At 32.5% G+C, this 21,300-nt stretch overlaps 3 protein-coding genes and 1 long non-coding RNA gene across 4 annotated transcripts; 2 read left to right on the top strand and 2 right to left on the bottom strand.

The window, feature by feature from the left end:
• Positions 1–526: 526 nt before the first annotated feature.
• Positions 527–1,888, bottom strand: LOC102624199 (organic cation/carnitine transporter 2-like). Its single transcript, XM_015525808.1, has 2 exons — positions 1,740–1,888; positions 527–1,682 (listed from the first exon to the last, which is right to left on the bottom strand). The coding sequence occupies exons 1-2, from the start codon at positions 1,886–1,888 to the stop codon at positions 527–529; spliced, it is 1,305 nt and encodes a 434-aa protein (XP_015381294.1).
• Positions 1,889–4,722: 2,834 nt separating this feature from the next.
• On the bottom strand, positions 4,723–6,490 carry LOC107174703 (organic cation/carnitine transporter 2-like). Its single transcript, XM_015525821.3, has one exon. It carries the CDS (start codon positions 6,406–6,408, stop codon positions 4,843–4,845), a length of 1,566 nt encoding a protein of 521 aa, XP_015381307.1. The 5' UTR covers positions 6,409–6,490; the 3' UTR covers positions 4,723–4,842.
• Positions 6,491–11,971: 5,481 nt separating this feature from the next.
• Positions 11,972–14,879, top strand: LOC102624480 (hypothetical protein). The gene is made up of 3 exons (XM_006493682.3): positions 11,972–12,481; positions 12,638–12,985; positions 14,188–14,879. Exons 1-3 carry the CDS (start codon positions 12,161–12,163, stop codon positions 14,680–14,682), a joined length of 1,164 nt encoding a protein of 387 aa, XP_006493745.1. The 5' UTR covers positions 11,972–12,160; the 3' UTR covers positions 14,683–14,879.
• A 1,509-nt stretch (positions 14,880–16,388) lies between these two features.
• Positions 16,389–18,819, top strand: LOC102624754 (uncharacterized). Its single transcript, XR_003062871.2, has 3 exons — positions 16,389–16,904; positions 17,271–17,334; positions 18,525–18,819. It is a non-coding gene; the product is annotated as an uncharacterized LOC102624754 (long non-coding RNA).
• The last annotated feature ends 2,481 nt before the right edge of the window (positions 18,820–21,300 follow it).

Consider the following 21,300-nt stretch of genomic DNA (forward strand, 5'->3'; position numbering starts at 1 on the left):
TACCAGCAATGAACTTTTCCTATTCCATTTTTGAATCAAGAAGAAGGTTAAGAAAAATGAAGGTATTGTTGATGCGAGATTCTGGTTTTCTACTCGTCCATGACCAGTATCTCTCCTCAACTAACTCGTCCACGACCAGGATCTCTTCTCGTAAGACTTCTTCTCCGCAAACTCCTACGTACACAGAGACAGGTCAGAGCACACCGGGTGTTTTTCCGGCGTAATCCCTCCGACGCTCAAGTCAGAAACATAGGCTTTACCTTTCTGGGAAAAACGACCACTAATCTTATGGCTCTTTTATGATTTCTTAATAAAAAGCTCTTTTTATTCAGTTGTAATCTAAAAAAGTCTAACCCTTTTACCTTCGTTGGTTACCCTTTTATAGGCTTCCCTTGAATCCGGGCCTTCCCACAATCCACGTCCATCACCTCCCCAACTCTCGGAAGTGGATGCTCCATTATCGTAGTCGTGGCTGGATGGGCTTCGTGCCTTGATTCTCGGCCAGGAGTGCACGTCTCGCCAACCGTCATTGACCGGGTCTCCCCACCTCAACCTCTAGCAGGAATGGTTTTATCCTCCTAGTAGGAGGTCGGCTCCCACTGTGGCCCCGTGGAGGATACATTCGTGAACAAGCAGAATATTCCTGCTCGTGTTCACCTGCTACCTGACTTCTGCAGAATATACCTGTTCGCGGAATCCTGCTATCAGATACCTGTTCATCATGGCTGGTCTTGTCGAAATATATCCCCCAAACAGGTATCTCCAACAAAGCATTGAACACCACACCTAGATAGATGTCAAATCCCAAGTTTTCAATCCCCAATGTCATGCCGTAATATACAACTCCAATGCCAAAACCAAGAACCATGAGTGCCAAAGTTCTTTCAAGTGCCCATCTCCTAACGAATAATTCCCTGATGGATGATAAAAACGAGGATTCCTTGGATGAAGCTGCTGGTTCATGTCCAAAGGAGACTGCACTTACCAAGCTCAAGCTTAATTGATTTGAATCCTTTATGGGCGAAAGGCTTTTAATAACTTCCACGGCTTCTTCTTGGCGGCCTTGCATGAAAAGCCATCTAGGAGACTCACTAACGAAAATATAAAGCAACCCACTGTAGACAAGTGTCGGAATCGAAGTCCATAAATAGATAATTGTCCATGAAGAGCTTCGATTTGTATAAGCAATTGCCGGCAATGTTAATGTACCTATAGTGAAGAAGAAGGAATCCAAAATTCCGACAAGGCCTCGCCACTCTGTCCCAACTTTCTCCGTTAGTAACACGATAGTACATGTTCCAATCGTGGCTCGGCTAATCCCACTAAAGAATCTCAGAAGGGAGTAAATCCAGAGGTTGTTAGAGAAGATAGTTAAGGATGTTGCTACTGACATCGTTAAACACGAAAGGAAAAGCAAGTTCTTACGACCGAGAGATGAGTCCGCGAGCGTGGCCAGAAAAACAATGCCGAGAAGACAGCCTGTGAAGTGGGATGCTGCTGGCAGGCCTTTGATAAATGCACTTGAACATTCAAGCCCCCATTCGGATATGATTGTGAGTGCAGTAGTAGTAGGGTTTCCATCCCAGGCCCATGAAGATTTTGGAAACATGCAGATGTTAGAGGCTGAGCTGCACGTTGTGTTGTTAAGGCAGTGCCACGTTGGCTCGGCCTCTGTGTAGACGCTGATGAACGATTGCTGTGAATCAAAGAGTGATGCAAGTGAAACTAGAATGGCTTACACAAACTGCGCCCACCCAAAACCTCCGATACCCTGTTCTACAATCTCATCGAGGGATGATATTGACTGTTTATGACTTCTCTGATCACTGCTTTCTTGGTCGTCGGTGCAGCTGTTAGATTGGCATAATAGCGGCGACGGATCCGCCATTGTGTGATCTGAATGCGCCAATGACAACCGAGAGTTACGTTCTCGATCGACTCGAGAGATGGCAAAGGGTAGGGTTTTGAATGGATATATATGTATAAATAACCAAACCCGCATCCGCACCCGCCATTAATGAATTTAATAGCACCAAATATTATTGTCTTTAACGGTCAACGCATGAGGGATTTCATTTCCAATCCCGCTCCAGCAAATATGTACTTCTTACCAACTGAGAGCAGATATTCGTAGATTTTTAGGGGATTGTAGAAGAAAGAATTTAATGTAAATCATAACACATTTAATTGAATCTAAATTAATATTAATTAATTGTATTTCATGATTCGTGCATATTCTATTTCTCTGCTCCTTTTTCATGTTAAGATGTATTCTTTTTTATTTGCATGCTTTTAGTTTTATCAGCCAATTATATATTTGAAAATTATTATATAATTTAAAAATAACATTCCATTAACTAACTATCTGATGTTTATTTATTTATTTTTGTTAAAGAAAGAAAAAAAAAGTTATGTCAAAAAACTTGGATAAGATTTTGCAGGTTTACCGAAGCTAGCTCATCAATATGGTATTTGCGGATAGTTGTTGAAGATTCTGCTACTGTGCTACAAGGCTTCTAACTAGTAGTAATAGGGTTGGATATTCGACTGGGTACTTGTTTTGTTATTAAGCCCAAAACAAAGCCCATATAAGATACATGGAAGAGTGTTCTAGAATTTTGTTAAGACAAGAGATGAGAAAATGGGAAATACGAGGGAGAGAAGAAACCGGAAAAAATACGGAGAAGAAACAAAGAGAAGTTCAAAATAAATAAATAAATAGTTAGGTAGAGTTAGGGATGGCAATGGATTGGATCTGATCCAAGATTCACGTGATCTAAATATAATCGGATCGGATTTGAGTCGGTTTAAAATGAATTTGGATCGAATTTGAATATTGATGTGCGGATCTAAGACGGATCTGGAGCTAGGTTGGATCTATCTGAATATCTAAATCCATATCCATATCTACCCATTTTTTAATTTTATTTTATTTTAAAAGTTTCTTAACAATTGTGGAATTATAATGATAATAAATTTTATTCATAGCACATTAGTGGTATTTACCATACATTTAAACTCTTAAAACTTAAAGGTTAGTTTTGTAAATTTAAAGGCTAGCCAGCCTCAAAGAACGTATATGCAATATTCAAATTGCAAGTCAAGTAATACAACCTGGCAATTTATTTTATTATATTGGCCAAATAATTTTTAAGGAATATAGTTATTCATATATTTAGTCAAATATAGTCATAATAAAAATAATAAAGGACTAAATATAAATCATATTTAATTTATATGTCTTTATCTAATGTTATATGAATGAAGGTGGGTATGTCGTGAATATTAGAATGATGAAAGAAACAATGGAATATTATATTAATCTTACTCCTGCAATTACTTTTGAAGGATATTTTATTATCTTTCTTATTTGTTGTTTTTGTGTAAAAGTATAAGCTACAATATTTATTATATTTTTGAGAAAAAATATATAATTTATTTGTTATCAATACATTTTAACCTTTAATTTTCATTCTAACAAATTATTACTTTTTAATTGTTGAGTTTTAGAATTCATGACAGATATAGAGCAGATTTAGATTTTTATTTTTTTTTTCGGATTTGGAGAAGATATAAATATTTATTTCTTTTTTTTATCTGGATATGAAGCAAAAAATATGGATTCATGACAGATCTAAAGCATATACGGATCTTGATTTTTATTATGGATCTGAATCTATAGTAGAGTAGATCCAACTCATATCTGCCTCATTGCTATTCCTAGGTTGAGCTAGGGGAATGACGATGTGGGATGTGGGTTCTATTAGTGGAAAATTTCATACAAATCCCCATGGCTTTTCAAAATTAGTAATGAGTGTTAGAGGGTTTAGACTTTTCAAGTATATTATTTTTAACTTTTGAATGAGATACATGATTTGCTTATTTGGGAGAAACACGTCACAGGGAATTGGAAGGACAAAGATCCCTGAGAAGAAGAAACACGTGGAACAAGGTGAGTGGTAGTTTGTACCATTTATTTTTTATTTCGAATTTTATTTATTTATATAGCATGTATAATTAAAGTTTATGCTTGAGGTCTGGAATAATCTAAGGTGTATTGTTTGACTAAATGGATTTTGAGGGAATACGAATAAGTATGTATTTGATTTTGGAGTTAAAAACTTATTCGGAGTATTATTTTAATTGTATTAATTTGGAATTTCAAGTGGAGCGAATCTAAAAATTAAGGAAAAATATGTCGAATTTTTGAAATATATACTTAGCCTTTCATCATTCATGAACTTAATTTAACGAGGTTGAACCGGCGGGGCAAGCTATACTCAACAAAGGACCGCCAAAAAGGTGGGACATGCTCAGCAACAAGATGCGCTCAACAGTAGACCACCTTATACAATTAGCGACCCGTAGTGAGCTTAGCAGCGGACAATCCAAGATCAAACTGAAATATGCAAGCAAGCTCAGTCTGATTTTAGAATTTTCTACAACTCTCACATAACTTGCACATGTCTAAATAGTTCTACATCAATTGATTTTTTTTTTTTTTTACAAAGGGCGCTACAGAAAACAAATAGTGAAACATACATAAAGCATTAAAGCGAGCGCCCTCTCTCTCTCTCTTTTTCACATGCTATTAAGTCGTATGAGTTTATAGTTAATTAAACAATCACTCTATTAAACGATATGATTTAATAGCGTATCTGCATGGAGAAAAAAATGAGGACGCCTACATGAAAGAATGACTATACACACACATAGTACTGATTTAGTTCAAGATTGTAAATTATTTTATCTGGGACTTTGCAGAAAATACAGGGTCTTGGATTGGATTAGAGAACATATACACTAGCAGTACTTAAGGTTGTGTGGTAGCCTCGCCAAGCCTCAACATAGTTCCCCTCCAGTCTTGAAATACTCTTGCTGGTCCAAGGTGTCACAAAGGGTCACGCCTATTGTCTCAGGCAAAAACACCACAAAGAACCCAAAACAAAATACAACTAAACCAAACACTCCAAAAGAGAGAAACTCATTTTGCCTCCCAGCAGAAATAAGCACAGGGCTAAAGGCAGCACCAAGGTTAACTGCTTGCCTCACCAATGACGTGGTTGAGTTCCTCACACAAGTCGGAAACAACTCTGTCCCAAACACTAGCAGTACATTAAACGCTACACATGCACTAAAGAATGATGCTAGCTCAAGACCAATTTGTAAAACTTCTTGTTCATCACCAATTGCGACACAAATTGCGCTACATGTCCCACTTAGTATACAAAATGTAAGAATTGAACTTTTACGGCTCCATCTTTCTATTAAGATAAAGGTTAAAAGATATGCCGGTATGTCCAATAAGCCGTTGAATGCAAGACTTAAGTATATATTGAAACTTAAGTTTCCAACCCCCAATAATAAGCCAAAGTAAACAACTCCAATGCCGAAAGCAAGTGCCATAATCGTTAGTAGCCTTCGTAATGCCCATTTTCGATTAAACAAGTCCTTGAGAGATGAGTAAAGATCCAATTTAGGAATTACATTTTTTGCTTTTGGAGGCATGTTTGATAAGCAACATGACTCTAAGCCATAATCAGATTGATAATTTGACCGTGATGCTAGTCGTTTGAGTACGGCCATAGCCTCAGCTTCATGCCCATGGATGAAAAGCCATCGAGGGGATTCACTAATAAAGGGGTAGATTATTATGCAACAAACAATTGATGGAATTGAAGTCCAAACATAAAGCATTTTCCAAGAAGAGCCTCTATTTAAATAAGCTACGGCTGGTAAGGAAACCAACCCAAATGAAAAGAAAGTGAATCCAATGATTACTACTTGGCCTCGCCATCGTTTGCTTACCATTTTCGATAACAAAACAATTACAGATGTCATGATTGGTGCCCGAAAGAACCCGGCAACGAATCTTAAGGTTGAGTAAATCCATATGTTGTTGGCAAAGATGGTTGCTAAAGCAGTAATAGACATTGCAAAACATGAAAGAAAAAGCAATTTCTTACGCCCAAGAGATGACGAGTCACCAAGTGTAGAAAGAGCAAGGCCACCCAACAAGCATCCAATAAAGAAGCAGGACGAAGGTAAGCCAGAGAGAATTGATGAGCCAGCGCATTCAAGGCTCCAATCCGATATGATTGTTGTGTCAGAAGAGCGATCCCAAGCCCACGCAGATTTTGAAAGAGTACAAATATCAGAGCTTGAGCTGCAAGTTGTTGTGTTGTTTATGCAGTGCCATGTTGGCTCTTCATCGGTGTAGACGCTAATGAATGTTTGCTGAGATTCAAATATGAGTAAGAGTGATATGAGAATGACTTGTATGAACTGCGGAAGCCCCAAATTTGCCAAATTTTGTTCAATCATCTCATCAAGGGAAACAACTGGAGAGATTTGATCATCAAGGCCTAATTGATAAACAGGGATAAGAGGAGTAGCTGAGTGCTCCATATGTAGTGAGACTGTGATATTTGAAGTTTTATTTTGCTGATGCTTCAATGATTCTCAATACATGATTGTGTAATCTTATAGGGATTTTTAATGTCTTCTTTTAATTTGGTCAGAGATATTATCATAGCCCCATAAATTATCAATCAGTGGGCACTAAATAATTGACCTTGTCTTAGCTTGTTTGTTCATTTGTGGAAAATAATGATTTTATTTGTCTTATCGCTTTGTTTGTAACTTGCTCACCACAATTTTAAAATTGAATGACGGCAAAAGTTTGTCCATTCTCTAACAACTTGTTAGTGAATCATGTAGTTTTGATGAAGATTTGTTGGGACCGAAATATTAAAGTTGTTTTGAGTAGGAAAGTACCCGCAATTATTAAAGATGAAGGGAATAGGGTCCCTCAAACTCCTTTAGATCTGCCCAAATAACTAGCTAAACCTGAAACTCAACTCCCACTTTTTCAAAAGTAGACATTTAAACCCTCTTCCTTAGTAAATTTTGTCTGCTTGAATAAATATAATTATAAAATTAAGATTATTTAGTAATAGTATATAGTTAGAATTTATTTTTTTATTTACTAACCATCAACCATTGATGTAAATTTAAGGATCAGTACTTGAGATTATGCCTTAATGACAATCGATGAAAGAAAACTTTAGCCTCCATAATTATTTAAGCTGAGGCACAACTTTTGGATTAATCTTGATGGCCAATAATGGGTCATTTGCCATCTTCGCTACGATTGGCTTATTTCAATATATCCTCACTTCATGGAGCCAAAACTATCTTATTTTAATTAAGATGGCTTTGCACATTGCTTCTTTTGTGGGATGTAAACAAATATCTCATATGTGATTAAGTGAAAAATTAAGGGTAAGTTCGGTAGTGTCTTCAAATCATGTTTTCCTTTTTCTAAATCTAGGAAACACTAAATATTTGTTCAATAAATTATTTCTAAAAACATCTTTAGAAACGTAAAATTCATTTTACACTTTTAACAAAGGAAACATGAAAAACATTTAACTTTTTCTTGTTTTCTTTATTTCCAATGTTAAGTTCAAATGAACAATTTTCTTCCACCTTTCTCAAAATAATAATAACAGCAACAACAACAACATCAATAATAATAATAATAATAATAATAATAATATCATCATCATCATCATCAAAAACTAATTTATGACGTACACAGGAAGCATATGGAAGTAGAATATATTAGAAATTTCAATTGAATATTTAGTATTTTATTAGTATTTATCTTATTTTAGAAAACATATTTGAGTTATATTTGTAATTTTAGTTTAATTAAATTTTGTTTACACTTTCTTGTTTAAGCCATATTACTTATTTTAGAAGGAATCATAAGTTTACTAGGATTACGATCAATTACAACTAGTATAAATAGACGTATTATGCTTGTTTCTTTTCAACAACTTCATCAATAATATTCAACTTATTTTCTCAACTAAAATACTTTTCTCTTTCGTGAGAACCCTCTTTTTTGAGTTTTTAAGAATATATGCTAAAATGGTATTTAGTATCGCTTCCGCACTATGTCAAGTTGTATAAGAGCATTTCTTTGTGCCAAGTAGAACTTTCCCAACTACCAACCACCCTTCTTTCTCAGAAATCTTTTCTTCATCACATTCCCATTCTACCGATTCCATCGACGCTAGATCAATTTCCCTCACAATAATCTTTTCTTTTTCTTTTTATACATTATGATATTTAAGTTTTTATACATTAAATTAATTAAGTCAAATATATATAATTTATCATATTTCTTTAAACAAATAATATTAATAAGATTACCTAATCTATTATTGAAATAAAAATAATTGAAGAATAAAAATGACTAACTAACATTTAATATTTAGTTAATGAAAATTATTCCATTAATAATTCTTTAAAATATTCATACCCAATGTATTTTCCTTTTCTCGTTTTCAAGATTATTCATTAAAATGATAATGAATGTATTTTAACATTTAAAAAACAAATTTGAAAATATCATTTTCATTTTCATTTTTATTTTATGAAAATAATAAATAGCAAACATACCAAACTGGCCGGCCCTAAACTCTTTTAACTAAAATTAAACTGTGACAGTTTTGGTAACACAGCCGAATCAGCTCTCACAAATCATACACGCACAATGAATGATATATTCATATTCATATTTTTTTTAATTAATTCCGTAAATTAATTTTCAAAAGAACCATTTATAGAAATGGCAACAAATCAAAAGCAATAATGACATAAATCAAGAGTGTGTACTAGTTAATTAGTTTAACCTCTTGAGATTAAACTAGTTAATTAGGTTTAATCTCACTCATATTTTGGAGAGAGGGGGAAGAAATTGTGTTGTCGTCAAACCAATAAGAAATACATTGGAGCTTTTAACAACCCTCTCAAATTCTAATAATGCCCCTTTCTCAATTTTAGTTCCTAAAGTACCATAAGTTTAATTGATAAAATAAAAATTCATATATTACAATTAATCATTTTCCCATAAAATCTACCAAAAATTTTCTTTTTAAATTTGATATGAATCCTAAATTTTTTGTTAATATTATATCTTCACAACTCTTAAACTCTTATAATCGTTTTAATTATTAATTAAATTTTAAAATAAAAATAAAAATTATGAAATTGGATGGGTCATGGGTGAAAAAAGTTTGTTGAAAGTTGCTTAATTGAATTTTCATTCAAAACAAGAGTTGAATTAATTTGTGTTAGGTTATTTGAGTAATTTCAGTTAAAAGGGGGTTTTAAAAGGGATTTTGCGGGGTGTCCAAAGGCCTAGAGAAATAAAAATGCCGAAAGTGGAAACTTCTTTCTTTTCTTATCTAAAAGAATAATGCTTTTCGCACCCCTTAACATCATTATAAACCCAACTTTTATGATCATGGTTCTATTGCCAGAAAAAATGACATGAAAGGACAAAATATATTTACAAGTCATCGATGTTAACTATCTTCAAATGCTATATATATGATATAATTTTTTTTAATAAAACAATTATATCGTTTATTAAACTATTTTGAAACAATGAAAAATAAATTCCCTAATAATATGAATTTTATTATGAAGGGTACAATTTAATTAATTTATTCTAGAAGATAGTAACTTTAATTAAACTAAATAACTAATACAATTTTTTGTCCTTTTTTTTATACTTTTGTCAAAGAAAGAGCTGTAATTATATTCATATGACTTCTTAAGTGTGTTAGAAGCTCCACTTCATCTAAAATTAGGGATGGCAAAAAAAAAAAAAAAATCATGCTAAGACCCAAGCTTTAGATAAACTTAATTAAATTTTTATTAAAAATTCTACCTAATTACTTGATAAACTCATTTTAAATCCATGTCCTCTTATCTTTTTCTATCTACGTAAGTCAAACTATAACCGTTATAAAATATTTTTTATTTTTTATTTATCTTTTTTATATAGTTTTAAAACAATTTTTAAAATCTTCAACCTGTAGATAAAAAAGATAGATTTCGAAATTTAAAAAAATAATTTTGTAACTGTTATAGTTTCACTTACTTTTAAAATCTTCGACCTAACATCATAAAATATAGATTGAAGCGATCTTTTTTTAAACTTTATCTAGTCATTTCTTAAGAGAGAAATTGTTGAACCGTAGTGATGTAAGTCCATGGTAAGGTGAACAAAAATAATTATTTAAAATTAATCAATATAACTAGAAAAAAATATTTCTATTTAGTTATATCGTTCTTGTCTTTATTAGTAAATTATTATGAGAATATTTCAAGAATTAAAATATTATTAAAAAGTGAGTTTGAGAGTAGATTGCTTGGTGCAAATAGCCTCACTCTTTCTTTTATTTGTTTACTTTTATCTTTCTTCGGTACATACCAACCAATATTAAGAGAATTAATAAGTTCTTTAAAGCTAAATTTAAAAATAAGAGAAAAGTAAATCCAGAGTAATAAGACGAATAATTTGCCTAAATTTGTAGTTAACTATACGAACTATCTTGATGGAAAGTCAAGCTTGCCATCTAGCTACATAACGAGTGCCGGAACAACTCTTTTTGCCAAACAAATAAGATAAGACATGTCACAAGAGAAATTGTGAAGAAAATAATTGCACTAATAAGCTAACTGTTAAATCACCATCCTAATTTATATATATATAGTCTAATATTTCAATAATTCGATGTTGATGGACTAGCTATAAGCATGTAGCATGTACTAAAACAATTCTATTTGAGGATCCCAGAGCAAATGTGGCGTAAATATGTGATAAAAAAAATTGTCTCCAACAAACGAAAATCACACCCCAACCTTTGCCAAAGAAGAGCTTAGCTTTGAAGATCACCAAGATGCCGACCCTCCAATATCTTTACCACTTGTTGCTCGATCGGCCCAATTGCCGGCCCCGGCTCACCTCTTTGTGGGTCCCATTTTATTACTATCATGAGCATCAGTAAAGTCCACGTGGTAAAGTATGATGACCGGATGTAACCGCTCATTAGTCACCTAATTAATGATTTAATTATATAATTATCATAGAGACAAGATTATATACGCAATTGCGGACTACTTGGGGAAATGTTCTTCACAGAGAAAGATAAGAATCAAGATTATCAAAGCAGGATAATATATTACAATAAATTAGAGAGTCAGGCTACAGTGCAACTGTGGTACCGTGCCACAGTTGCACCAGCCGTTGGATCCACTCAAATGAGTGGGGTCTACTTAAATAAGTGAAAATCCAACGGTTGGGTGCAACTGTGGCACGGTACCACAGTTGCACCACAATTTTATCCTAAATTAGAATATATTTAATTTGTCATGCATCGATCAAAGTGCACCCTTCTAGATCGATCGGTACTTGTTTTATTGCTAATAATGACTTAGGACTCTTTTTTATCTGAATTTTGATAGATTAGTGATTGTTGTTAACGAAGGACCAACTTCCTTTTTTAATTTAAGCTTTTACTTGAATAGACTTTAGAAAAAAAAAAAAAAAACTTTTACTTTAAATGAATACTATGCTTAAATGGTTTAAAAACTGAAGTTATTGTACCATTTAAAAAAATTTCACCTATTGAATCAACTAGTTCTCACAAACATAAGTCAGTAATTAAGTATTAATCAAGTACAAATATTAAAAAGAACATCCATGAAATGGGCAAAAATATATATGTCTTTAAAAATTCATGTGATGATCTTGTTCTCGTGTTATATCAAGAAATGATTTTTTTCATGGTAATAAACAGTAAAACATAAGTGCGTTTCTTATCGTTATAATCAATTTGCAAAAAGAATAATACGATTTATAATGTGGAACACATGTTATCGTTTTCCGAAAAAGATTAACCCAAATGGAGGAGATTAGGGAGACTAGCAGCTAGCTACAGGATTATGGAAAGAGATGTTGGCCAATTCTAATGGGACCTCTCACTTGGAGTAGGAGTAGGCGAGTAGCTCAGGAGAATAGACTTAACAGACTTAAAAAATAAGACGACAAGTGAGATGAGTCTAAAAAGAAAAAGAAGAAGAATAAAGCAAAGCTATATCGACAGCCCAACATGCGAGTCTGTAAAATAATAATAATGCTAATCTATCCCTCTCTGCAGGTTGGACAGATGGCCTGTCGCTTTTAAAATATTTTGTCCCTCTTCCTCTCTTTAAAGCAAAATCTTACTCTATCTTCATTCATATATCCAACTTCTCTTCTTCTTCTTTGACCATCTCTTGATAACTTTTATTGATAATGAGTTCAAAAGCTCGGAGGAAACAAAGATGGTGCACACAAACGCTTACTCCATTGATGGAAGGTCCTGATCCTGAAATGCTAGAAGAAGGAAGCAAGAAGGAGAGCTCATGGGAAGTGATTCGAGAATGGTTCGGAATTCAAAAAGGAATTTCTTCGGGGACTAATCATAATAACTTTTCCATGTCGTTAGAAGGTAGCAGTATTCCTGCTAAGAGGCAAGATTTAAGGCTTTTGCTAGGTGTCTTAGGCTGCCCATTAGCTCCTATTCCTCTTGTTAACGACCCAATTCTGCGCATCCATATCAAAGACATCCCCATTGTAAGTTTCCAATTTGTTTAAAATTCTTCAATTCTATTTGGGTGAATAGGGTTAGAACTACAGAGAGAGACTCTTGTTTAGCACATTTTGGTAGGTGGCTGCTGAGTACTGTTTCTGATTAACTTATGATGATTTGTGTAATTGACTTTTTGGTAGGAAACTTCGAGTGCACATTATATCATACAGCAATATTTGGCGGCCACGGGTTGCTTGAAACAACAAAAGCGTGCAAAAAATATGTACGCAACAGGAACAGTGAAGATGGTCTGTTGTGAGACGGAGATTTCTTCAGGAAAAAATGTGAAGAGCTTGGGGACTAGAAGTGGGGAAAGTGGGTGCTTTGTTCTTTGGCAAATGCTGCCGGGAATGTGGTCTCTTGAGTTGGTAGTCGGCGGCAACAAGGTCATCGCCGGCAGCGATGGCAAGACTGTTTGGCGACACACTCCTTGGCTCGGAACCCATGCAGCTAAAGGCCCTCAACGCCCTCTGCGTCGCATTATCCAGGTAATCCTCTTTCGCCAATTATAACACAATTAACTTTCCTCTTCTTTTTCATTAATCCACAATTTACAAAATGCGAATTGTAGCAATACAGCGCCCTTAGCACTAAACCGAAGCAGTAAAATAGAATCATACACACTGCATATTTGGCACCGAAACTTTAACTTAGCCGCAAAGAAGGTAATAATAACTCTTTCTATTTAGCGAACGTCTACAGTTTAATGAGTTATGGGATTGCAGCAATACAATCCTGTTGCTCTTCTGTTCAGCTAAATTATTGTTAGAAAATCTTAATTACAAATTTTTAGGAACAAATCAAATATTTGTTGCCCCAAAAGATAAAATAAATGTCATTTCATATAAAAATAAATCAAATTTATAGGTTGAAGGACTAACTAAGGTTTGGTAGATTCGAAAACTTTAACAAGTAAAGTTATAATTCGTGTTATCTCAATAAAGAAGCAAGCTTCTGTGTATTCAAATTTCTTTAGTGCCAAACAAAGATAGCGATAGATAGACGAATGACGGGGGAGAATCCCAAGAAATCAAATAATAGTGAGTGAGCTGACAATGATGGAGAAACTGTCCCATGCTTTACCGGACACACTCCTTTCTTGAATAATCAACTCACTGAGTTAGGAGTAGCACGTGATTATCTTTTGTGATGTCATATTTTGATCATGTTCCACAAATTACAGTCATACATGGGTTTTAAGTATTTTTTGGGATTGCAACTTATACTTTGCTTTGCTTTTTCTTTTTGGAACTTTGGTTCATATACAGGGTTGGATTTAGCGCATTATTGCCCCTTCACTTTTCCTGTCTTTTTTCCTCTACTTTGTTCGTTCTCTAATAGTTCTTGTACCCACCCCCTGTATTTCTTTTATATCTTTTTTATTTAAGTGACGATCCCAATCTTTGAACTTAAGGCCAAGTCTCTCTCTCTTTTATCAAGCTTTAATGGAAGAGAATAAAAAAAAATTTTAATCGCCTGAATTACTGAAAATTTTAATAGAACTTAAGTTTATATGTTAGTTTATAATATATAATTATTTACATATAAACTCAACGTTGGATTAAAGATCTAAATATATTCGTGTCTACAAAGGATAATTTTCACCTTAACAAATAAAAATTTTTTATTTAGGATCTAGATATTTGTTATTTTATAAAATATTATTGATCAGTAATAAATGCAATTCCAGGGCCTAGATCCAAAGATCACAGCCAGCTTATTTGCAAAAGCACAATGCTTGGGGGAGAAGAGAATAGGAGATGATGAATGCTTTGTTCTAAAAGTTGCAGCAGATCGAGCAGCCGTTATGGAAAGAAGTGAGGGTCCAGCTGAAGTTATAAGGCATGTATTATACGGCTACTTTTGCCAAAAGAGTGGCCTATTGATATACTTAGAGGACTCACATCTCACCAGGGTACAGACTCCGGAAAATGACACTATTTATTGGGAAACAACTATAGGAAGTAGCATTGGTGACTACAGCGACGTCGACGGCGTGCTCATCGCACATCAAGGGCGGTCAATCGCCACCGTTTTCCGGTTCGGAGAGCTGTCGATACAGCATAGCAGAACCAGGATGGAAGAGATGTGGAGGATTGATGACGTTGTGTTCAATGTGCCAGGCCTTTCCATGGACTATTTCATTCCTCCTGCTGATATCATCGATAATGAAAAATCCCCATGATGTTAATTACTAACATTAACTTGCTTCTTTTTCTTTTTTAATTTTAAATGTTTTGGTTATAATTTGGAAATATTGGTGGGTTTATGGTGTATTAATTCGGTTAGTGTAGTATGTATGTACCAGTAGTTGGTTTACAGTTGTTAAAGAATGGGTCAACATTCAAGGTTGGGAATGAATAATAGACTTTTCTCTTCTAATGTCTAGTTGTTAGTAAGTTTTTAATGAAAAAAAAAATGTATATTTTATATGTTTTGATTAATGTTCTTCAAAGTGGGATTAAAATTCTCGAATAGTTTGAATTTACTTGAACAAAATACAAATATGTGAACAAAGTTCATAACATTAATCTTAATCATTCGTTCTCATAAATACACAGAGCTTAAGAGAACTTACATCAATAAAGCATCCTAACACGACCAAATGCTGATATTTTAGTCTAAATTAATAGTGAAAAGTTCTTAACTAGTTAGATATGCTTAAATAAGCACTACTATAATGCTGCGTTTACTTTTTGGATTGGAGTGGGAATCCTTGGATTAAGAGTGTGGAGTGGGAGTGGGAGTAGGGTGTTTACTTAGATTAAATGAAAGTATGAATTGTCAATCAGAATCCTAATTATTTGTTTACTTTGTCTTGGATTGGGAGTAAATTATTTTAAATTACAATTTTATCCTTATGTACAGAATTATAATTTGTAATTAAAAAATTAATAAAAAAATATATTTGGAAAATAAAATAAATATTTTATTATATTTATAAATTAATAATAATTACTAATATTCTTAATTATGTAAATCATAATTTTTTATTAATTTTAATTTAAATTATGTGAATAAAAATTATTAATAATAGCAACACAAATGAAATATTATTATTGATAATATAGTACAAAATTAATATTTTTTTAGAATAAAATATTTATTATTATTAATTAAATAAATAATTAATATTTATTAAAATTAATGTTTAATATTATTAATTTAAATATAATATTTATTTATTTTTATTTTATTTAATTTAATTTAATAAATATGATATAATAATTATTTTTAATAAATATGATATTATTTATTTTATTAAATTTTATTTATTTATTTATTTTTATAAGGATAAAATGGGAAGAGGGGGGAGTGGATTCCCACTCCCACCTCTCCCCACGGGAGTGGGAATCCCACTCCTCACTCCAAAATTGGGTGGGAACCATAGACTCCCACTCTCACTCCCCTTTTTTAAGGTAAGTAAACACTGGAGTGGGAGAAATCTACACTCCACACTCCACACTCCCACTCCAGAAAGTAAACACTGCCTAAAAATGGTATTTACTGATACTTGTGTTCTGACACTTTATTTAAAAATATCAGTATATACATATATTTGGATCATTTTCCGCGTTTCACAGATATGTATCAGTAATTACTAATACTGAAGTATCAATAACTTTAGTAATAGCGATCAATGATGCTTATGTATCAGCAATTAAAAATTATCATTTTAATTTTGTTTTAGTCCGAATTCGAACCCAAGATCTCTTAAACCTAGAGCTTCTACATTGAATCAAAAGACCACTAGGCTACGATTTTTAATTTTTTTAGAGTTGTGCTTTTTGAGTGGATAAAAACACAGCAAATGGACAAGTCTTATCTTATCCAAAATACAACTTTTCAACTCCCTCTACCAAAGTATTTGGTTCCCTTCTAAGCTCCCCAGATCTGAAAAATCCCTAACATCTAAATTGTCAAAAAGTGCTCAACTACCAATCCCTAAATTAAACACAAGCAAGAATCAAAAGCCAACAACCGTCGACCGACACCCATACAACTTAAATCGCAGCCATCATCGATCAATCCAACCATTGTTGAATGCCAATCGAACCCATCAGCTATCACCACCAGCTAACGATGCAGCAGCCACGAGAACCATGCAGCAACAGCGGCGAACCCAACACGAGAGCGCTAGCAGCATCAGCGGCCAGTAAGCCTCTGCGAACCCAGCACGCGAGCGCGAGCAGCATCAGCGGCCAGTAAGCCTCTACGAACCCAACACGCGAGTGCGAGCAGCAGCATCAGCAGCCAGCGAGCCTCTTCAAACCCAGCACGTGAGTAAGAGCATCAGCAGCGGAAAGCGAGCCTATTCGAATCCACGTGATTTTTGAGGTGCAAAGAAGTGCCAGATTAAAGGCCAAAAGGGAAGATTTTTGCAAAAAAGGAGCTGGAGACTTTTGTGTATGACATTCTTCATTAATTGTTGAGCTCTTTCCATTTCGTATAAAAAAAAAATCAATTATGAATATAATTTTTGACAAAATTTATGTAACCATATGCCTCTAGTTAAGAACTTAAATTATTATGAAATTGCTCTCTATTATCAGCAAGTGACTGATGATTTTCCATATGTAAATATGAAATTATTTATGTGCTAAAAAAAAATTGTCAAAAAGTGCTCAACCATGATCCTGTCAAACCGGTGGCACAGGTTCACCATTTACCTTCAAAATCCTAACTTTTTGTTTCTTTTCTTATTTTATGATTTCGGGTCTCTCTTATTGTCATTAGATCTTGATTTTTTTTTTGTTTTAATTGTTCTTTTAGGTTTAAATAAGTGATTTGGAGAAGAGCTTCTATGTTTCTTTGGCTACTTGGAAGAAACAAGAAGGTAAAGATTTAGCTTTTATTATGTTTTTTTCTTTGCTACTTTCTTTTCTTTTATTGGCACCAAATAGCCTTCATTATATCTACTTTGAAAAATATTGTGTTTAGGGTGATTGTCACTGTAAGATTAACTTTATTTCGCTGATGAACGGCATTAAACATTTTTTACACTAAAACCCTAAAATTTTCTAATTTGGGAATTCTTAAGAGCAGTATGATTATGCTAAAATTGATGGTTTATATTGGTTCATAGTGGTTCTATGTTGATATAACTTATTGCTTATTAACCATTTGTTCATGTGTTATTAGTTTTTTTTTTCAAAAGCAATCTTTTCATTTTTTTTCGGCTGTTATTTTTTAGTTTTGTTCATATCGAATGGATTTCAATTTTTATTTGCTATAAATAGTCTCATTGGATGATTATTTATTACAAATTATCAAATAGATGCTTTTACAAAGGAAAAGTTTGAAGTATGTGGCTTAGGTTTGTCATTTCTTTAATGGATTTGTTTACTGGTTGAGAAATGAGGTGTCTTTGTCATTAAAGAGGATTTGTTTACTGGTTGAGAAATGAGGTGTCTTTGTCATTTCTTTAATGGATTTGTTTACAGGGCAAAACAGAATTTTGTTTCTTCAGTTCATTACTAAGGCAATATTAGATTTGTCTTATTTATATTTATGTTCATAATAAGGCAATATCTACTTCAGTTGTTTAATTTTTCTTATTTATATTTATATGACTGATGGCCAAAATCATAAGACTTGTTTATAAGTAATGATTTTGGAATGAACTCTCAAATTATTGAAATATTTTGTCCAAATTTATCATATGTTTGAAATAATTAAAGCTAAATGTGTATGTTTCAGTTCTAGAAATTTTGGAATGAATTGGGTTTATAACTGATTTTTAATCGATTTTTCAAAATGGTTGGTTGATGTCCAATCTTTCATAAATTACTCATGTATCATGTTTGGTGGTGCAAAACAATAGTCTAAACATGTTTGAATGAGCTGAAATTCGGAGAAACTAAAGTTCTATATGCATACTTCAAATCTGAAAAATTTTATGTTGATTGAACTTGCAGGTTATTTTTAATGATTGTTTAAACTCTGCTGCTCTGAAACAATTAACCATTGTTTCTCTAATGGTTGGGAATTGGCAGCTAATTTTTTCTCCCTTTTCCATGTATGCAGATTTGCTCAATGTGTTTGAAATGTTTATTCCTCAACTTCACTTGTATCCTAACCCATACAGTCTATTGAATGGAGAAGCTACTTGTGTGATAACGCAATTATACTACTCATATTCAAAGAGTGAAAGACAGTCATTATTATCAATTTAGCTTCTAGATTTATTAAATTTAGCCACAAGTAGTAGGCATTTGATTGGATGGTAGAAATTTTTATGTATTGAATTTAGATTATTTAGTTATAAGAGTAGGATATCTCATATTTTGGCTATTGAAGTTGAATTTGTAATATATACTAATAATATTTAAATGTGAAATGAAAGATTTTGTGATATAAATCAATTTCTTTTTGTTATTTTGTGGTGCTTTTAATTTTACCAATAAATCAATAGGCAATGATCCAATTCAATTTTTTTATTTTTTTTAAAAATAAATTAACTAGTGATACCATGGTAACAATAATTATAGACACTAATAAAATATCAATAATTACTAACACTATGGTGTCATAATATCGGTGATACTATAGTAATAGTAATCACTGACACCACTTACAAGTGTCACTATTTTTCTGACTCCTAGATTACTGACACAATTAATAAGTGTCAGTGAAAGTAATTTCTGACACTATTCTAAAGTCAGTAAAGACTATTTTTCTAGTAGTGAAGGATCTTTAAACCAATAGCTACTCTTCCATTTTTTATTTTTATAAAAAAAGATAGATTGTAACTACTGCTATGAGCAGTATTGAATTCAAATGAGTAATAATATAATAATTTACTGTATATCAAAAGAATTAAATTATTTGGTTGTGCTTTTTTATTTTGGTAAATACTCGTTTAGTTTTTATATTTTAAACAAAGTGTCCGTTTACTTCTTATATTTTAAAAAACGACTTAAGACATCCTTCCTACTAAATATATGACATCCATGCTCTTATTTTTTCCTTTACTTTTACAATAACACCCTTACCATAATTTTGGGGCATTAATTTATTTACTTTTTATTAGAATGTTAACCAATAATTGTTAGTATGAAAGAATTGATATTCTCCGTACTATTGTAGCAATCTTGATAATAATATAATAATCTACCAAATAACTCTAAAAATAAAATAATAATAAAAATTTTACATTTATTTTATTTTATTTTAGGGTTAATTTGTTAATTAATTTTTTTATAGATAGATTAATTAATATCTCCAAGAATATTGTTGAAAGGGTATCATTATAAAATTAAAAAAAATTAAAGGCGTGAATGTAATATATTTAATAACATGGGTGTTTTAAGTTATTTTTTAAAATATAAAGACTAACGGACACTTAACCCAAATATAAATGACTAAATGAATATTTATTTATTTTTTTCAATAAGAAGATATCCTTTCAAATATTCAAATAAATGAACTAATACGATAGGTGAGTTGGAAAGTTATTCACCTGAAAAATAAATTCAGATACGTGCTTTGAAGCAGAAGAGTAGAGGAGAAAACTTCACAAGTGAATAGTGATCATAGCCAAAGGAATTGTATGGGTCCAAAGTTTTGTGAGGGGAAATAAATGGTTTGCTTTGCTTGCAGCCCATGGATTAGGCCCATAAAAGATGGCCTACAGTTGGCAGCTCTCCGTCCAAATCCAAATATTTAATAATCAACGACTTTTATCGGCTACGGAAATTGAATTCCCATTATTATATGTCGCGGTTGTGTGTGAAAATTGTTCTTAGTATTATCAAGGAGGTAAATGTTTGTTTGGTTCCCATATTTTGATTTAATTATTTATTTAATTTTTTTTAAAAAAGTATTGTTTAATTTTTATATTTTAATAATTATCTCAAAATACCCTCGCTAGCAATTAAATACAATCTTACCTTTACTTTTTTTTTGCTTTTACAATACTACCCTTGTAGTAATATTTTTAAGGATATTAATAAAAAATCAAAAGTATAAATTAATCAAATTAGCCTTAAAATAAAAATGAATTGTTATTATTTTATTTTAAGATTAATTTGGTAAATTAGTTTTTTTATCAAATGATTATTATTAAGATAGTTGTAAGGATATTAAACATGCTTTCAGTTAACTTGTATTAATTTATATCTAAATAATTATTAGCAAGATGGTTGCAAGATGGGAGGACAGGGCTAGGAGCAGTGATAAGAGATTCAAATGGTAAGGCGATTGCGGCTGGTATCAACCAGGCTCATCTAAGGGGAAATGTTAGTTTTGCTGAGGCTGAAGCGGTGCAGTGGGGTCTTCATGTGGCTGGAGCAACAGAGTTAACCTCATTGATCATAGAATCCGATTGCCTAGAGGTGGTACAATTAGTTAACAACACTAAGGGTAGCAGAATAGAAATAATTTGGATAATTTCTGAAAATCCAAAATCAGTTAAGGAATTTTCAGGAAGTTGCAGTTCATCATGTTCTAAGACAATGTAATGCTTATGCCCATTCCCTAGCTAAGTTTGCTTTGGGAAGAAACTCTTCCTCGGATAGGAGTTATTCCAGGTGAGGTTCAAGATGTGTTTGATGTGTTGTGATCAATTGAAAGGTTTACTTTCTTTTTTTAAAAAAAAAAAAAAATTATTTCTGAATTTGCTAATAAGTAGTTATTGCTGAATTTGCTAATTAACTTTCTTTTATAGATTAAACAATTAATGTCAAAAATATTACTGCAATAATGTTTTTGTAAAAGCCAAAAAAAGGGTAAGAGCGTAATTCATCGCATGCATCACATCGTTCCTATAAGTTTATCCAAAACTAGTTACATGTTTTCCGAA

Source organism: Citrus sinensis, chromosome 9, assembly GCF_022201045.2.
Source record: "Citrus sinensis cultivar Valencia sweet orange chromosome 9, DVS_A1.0, whole genome shotgun sequence".
Lineage (NCBI taxonomy): Eukaryota > Viridiplantae > Streptophyta > Magnoliopsida > Sapindales > Rutaceae > Citrus > Citrus sinensis.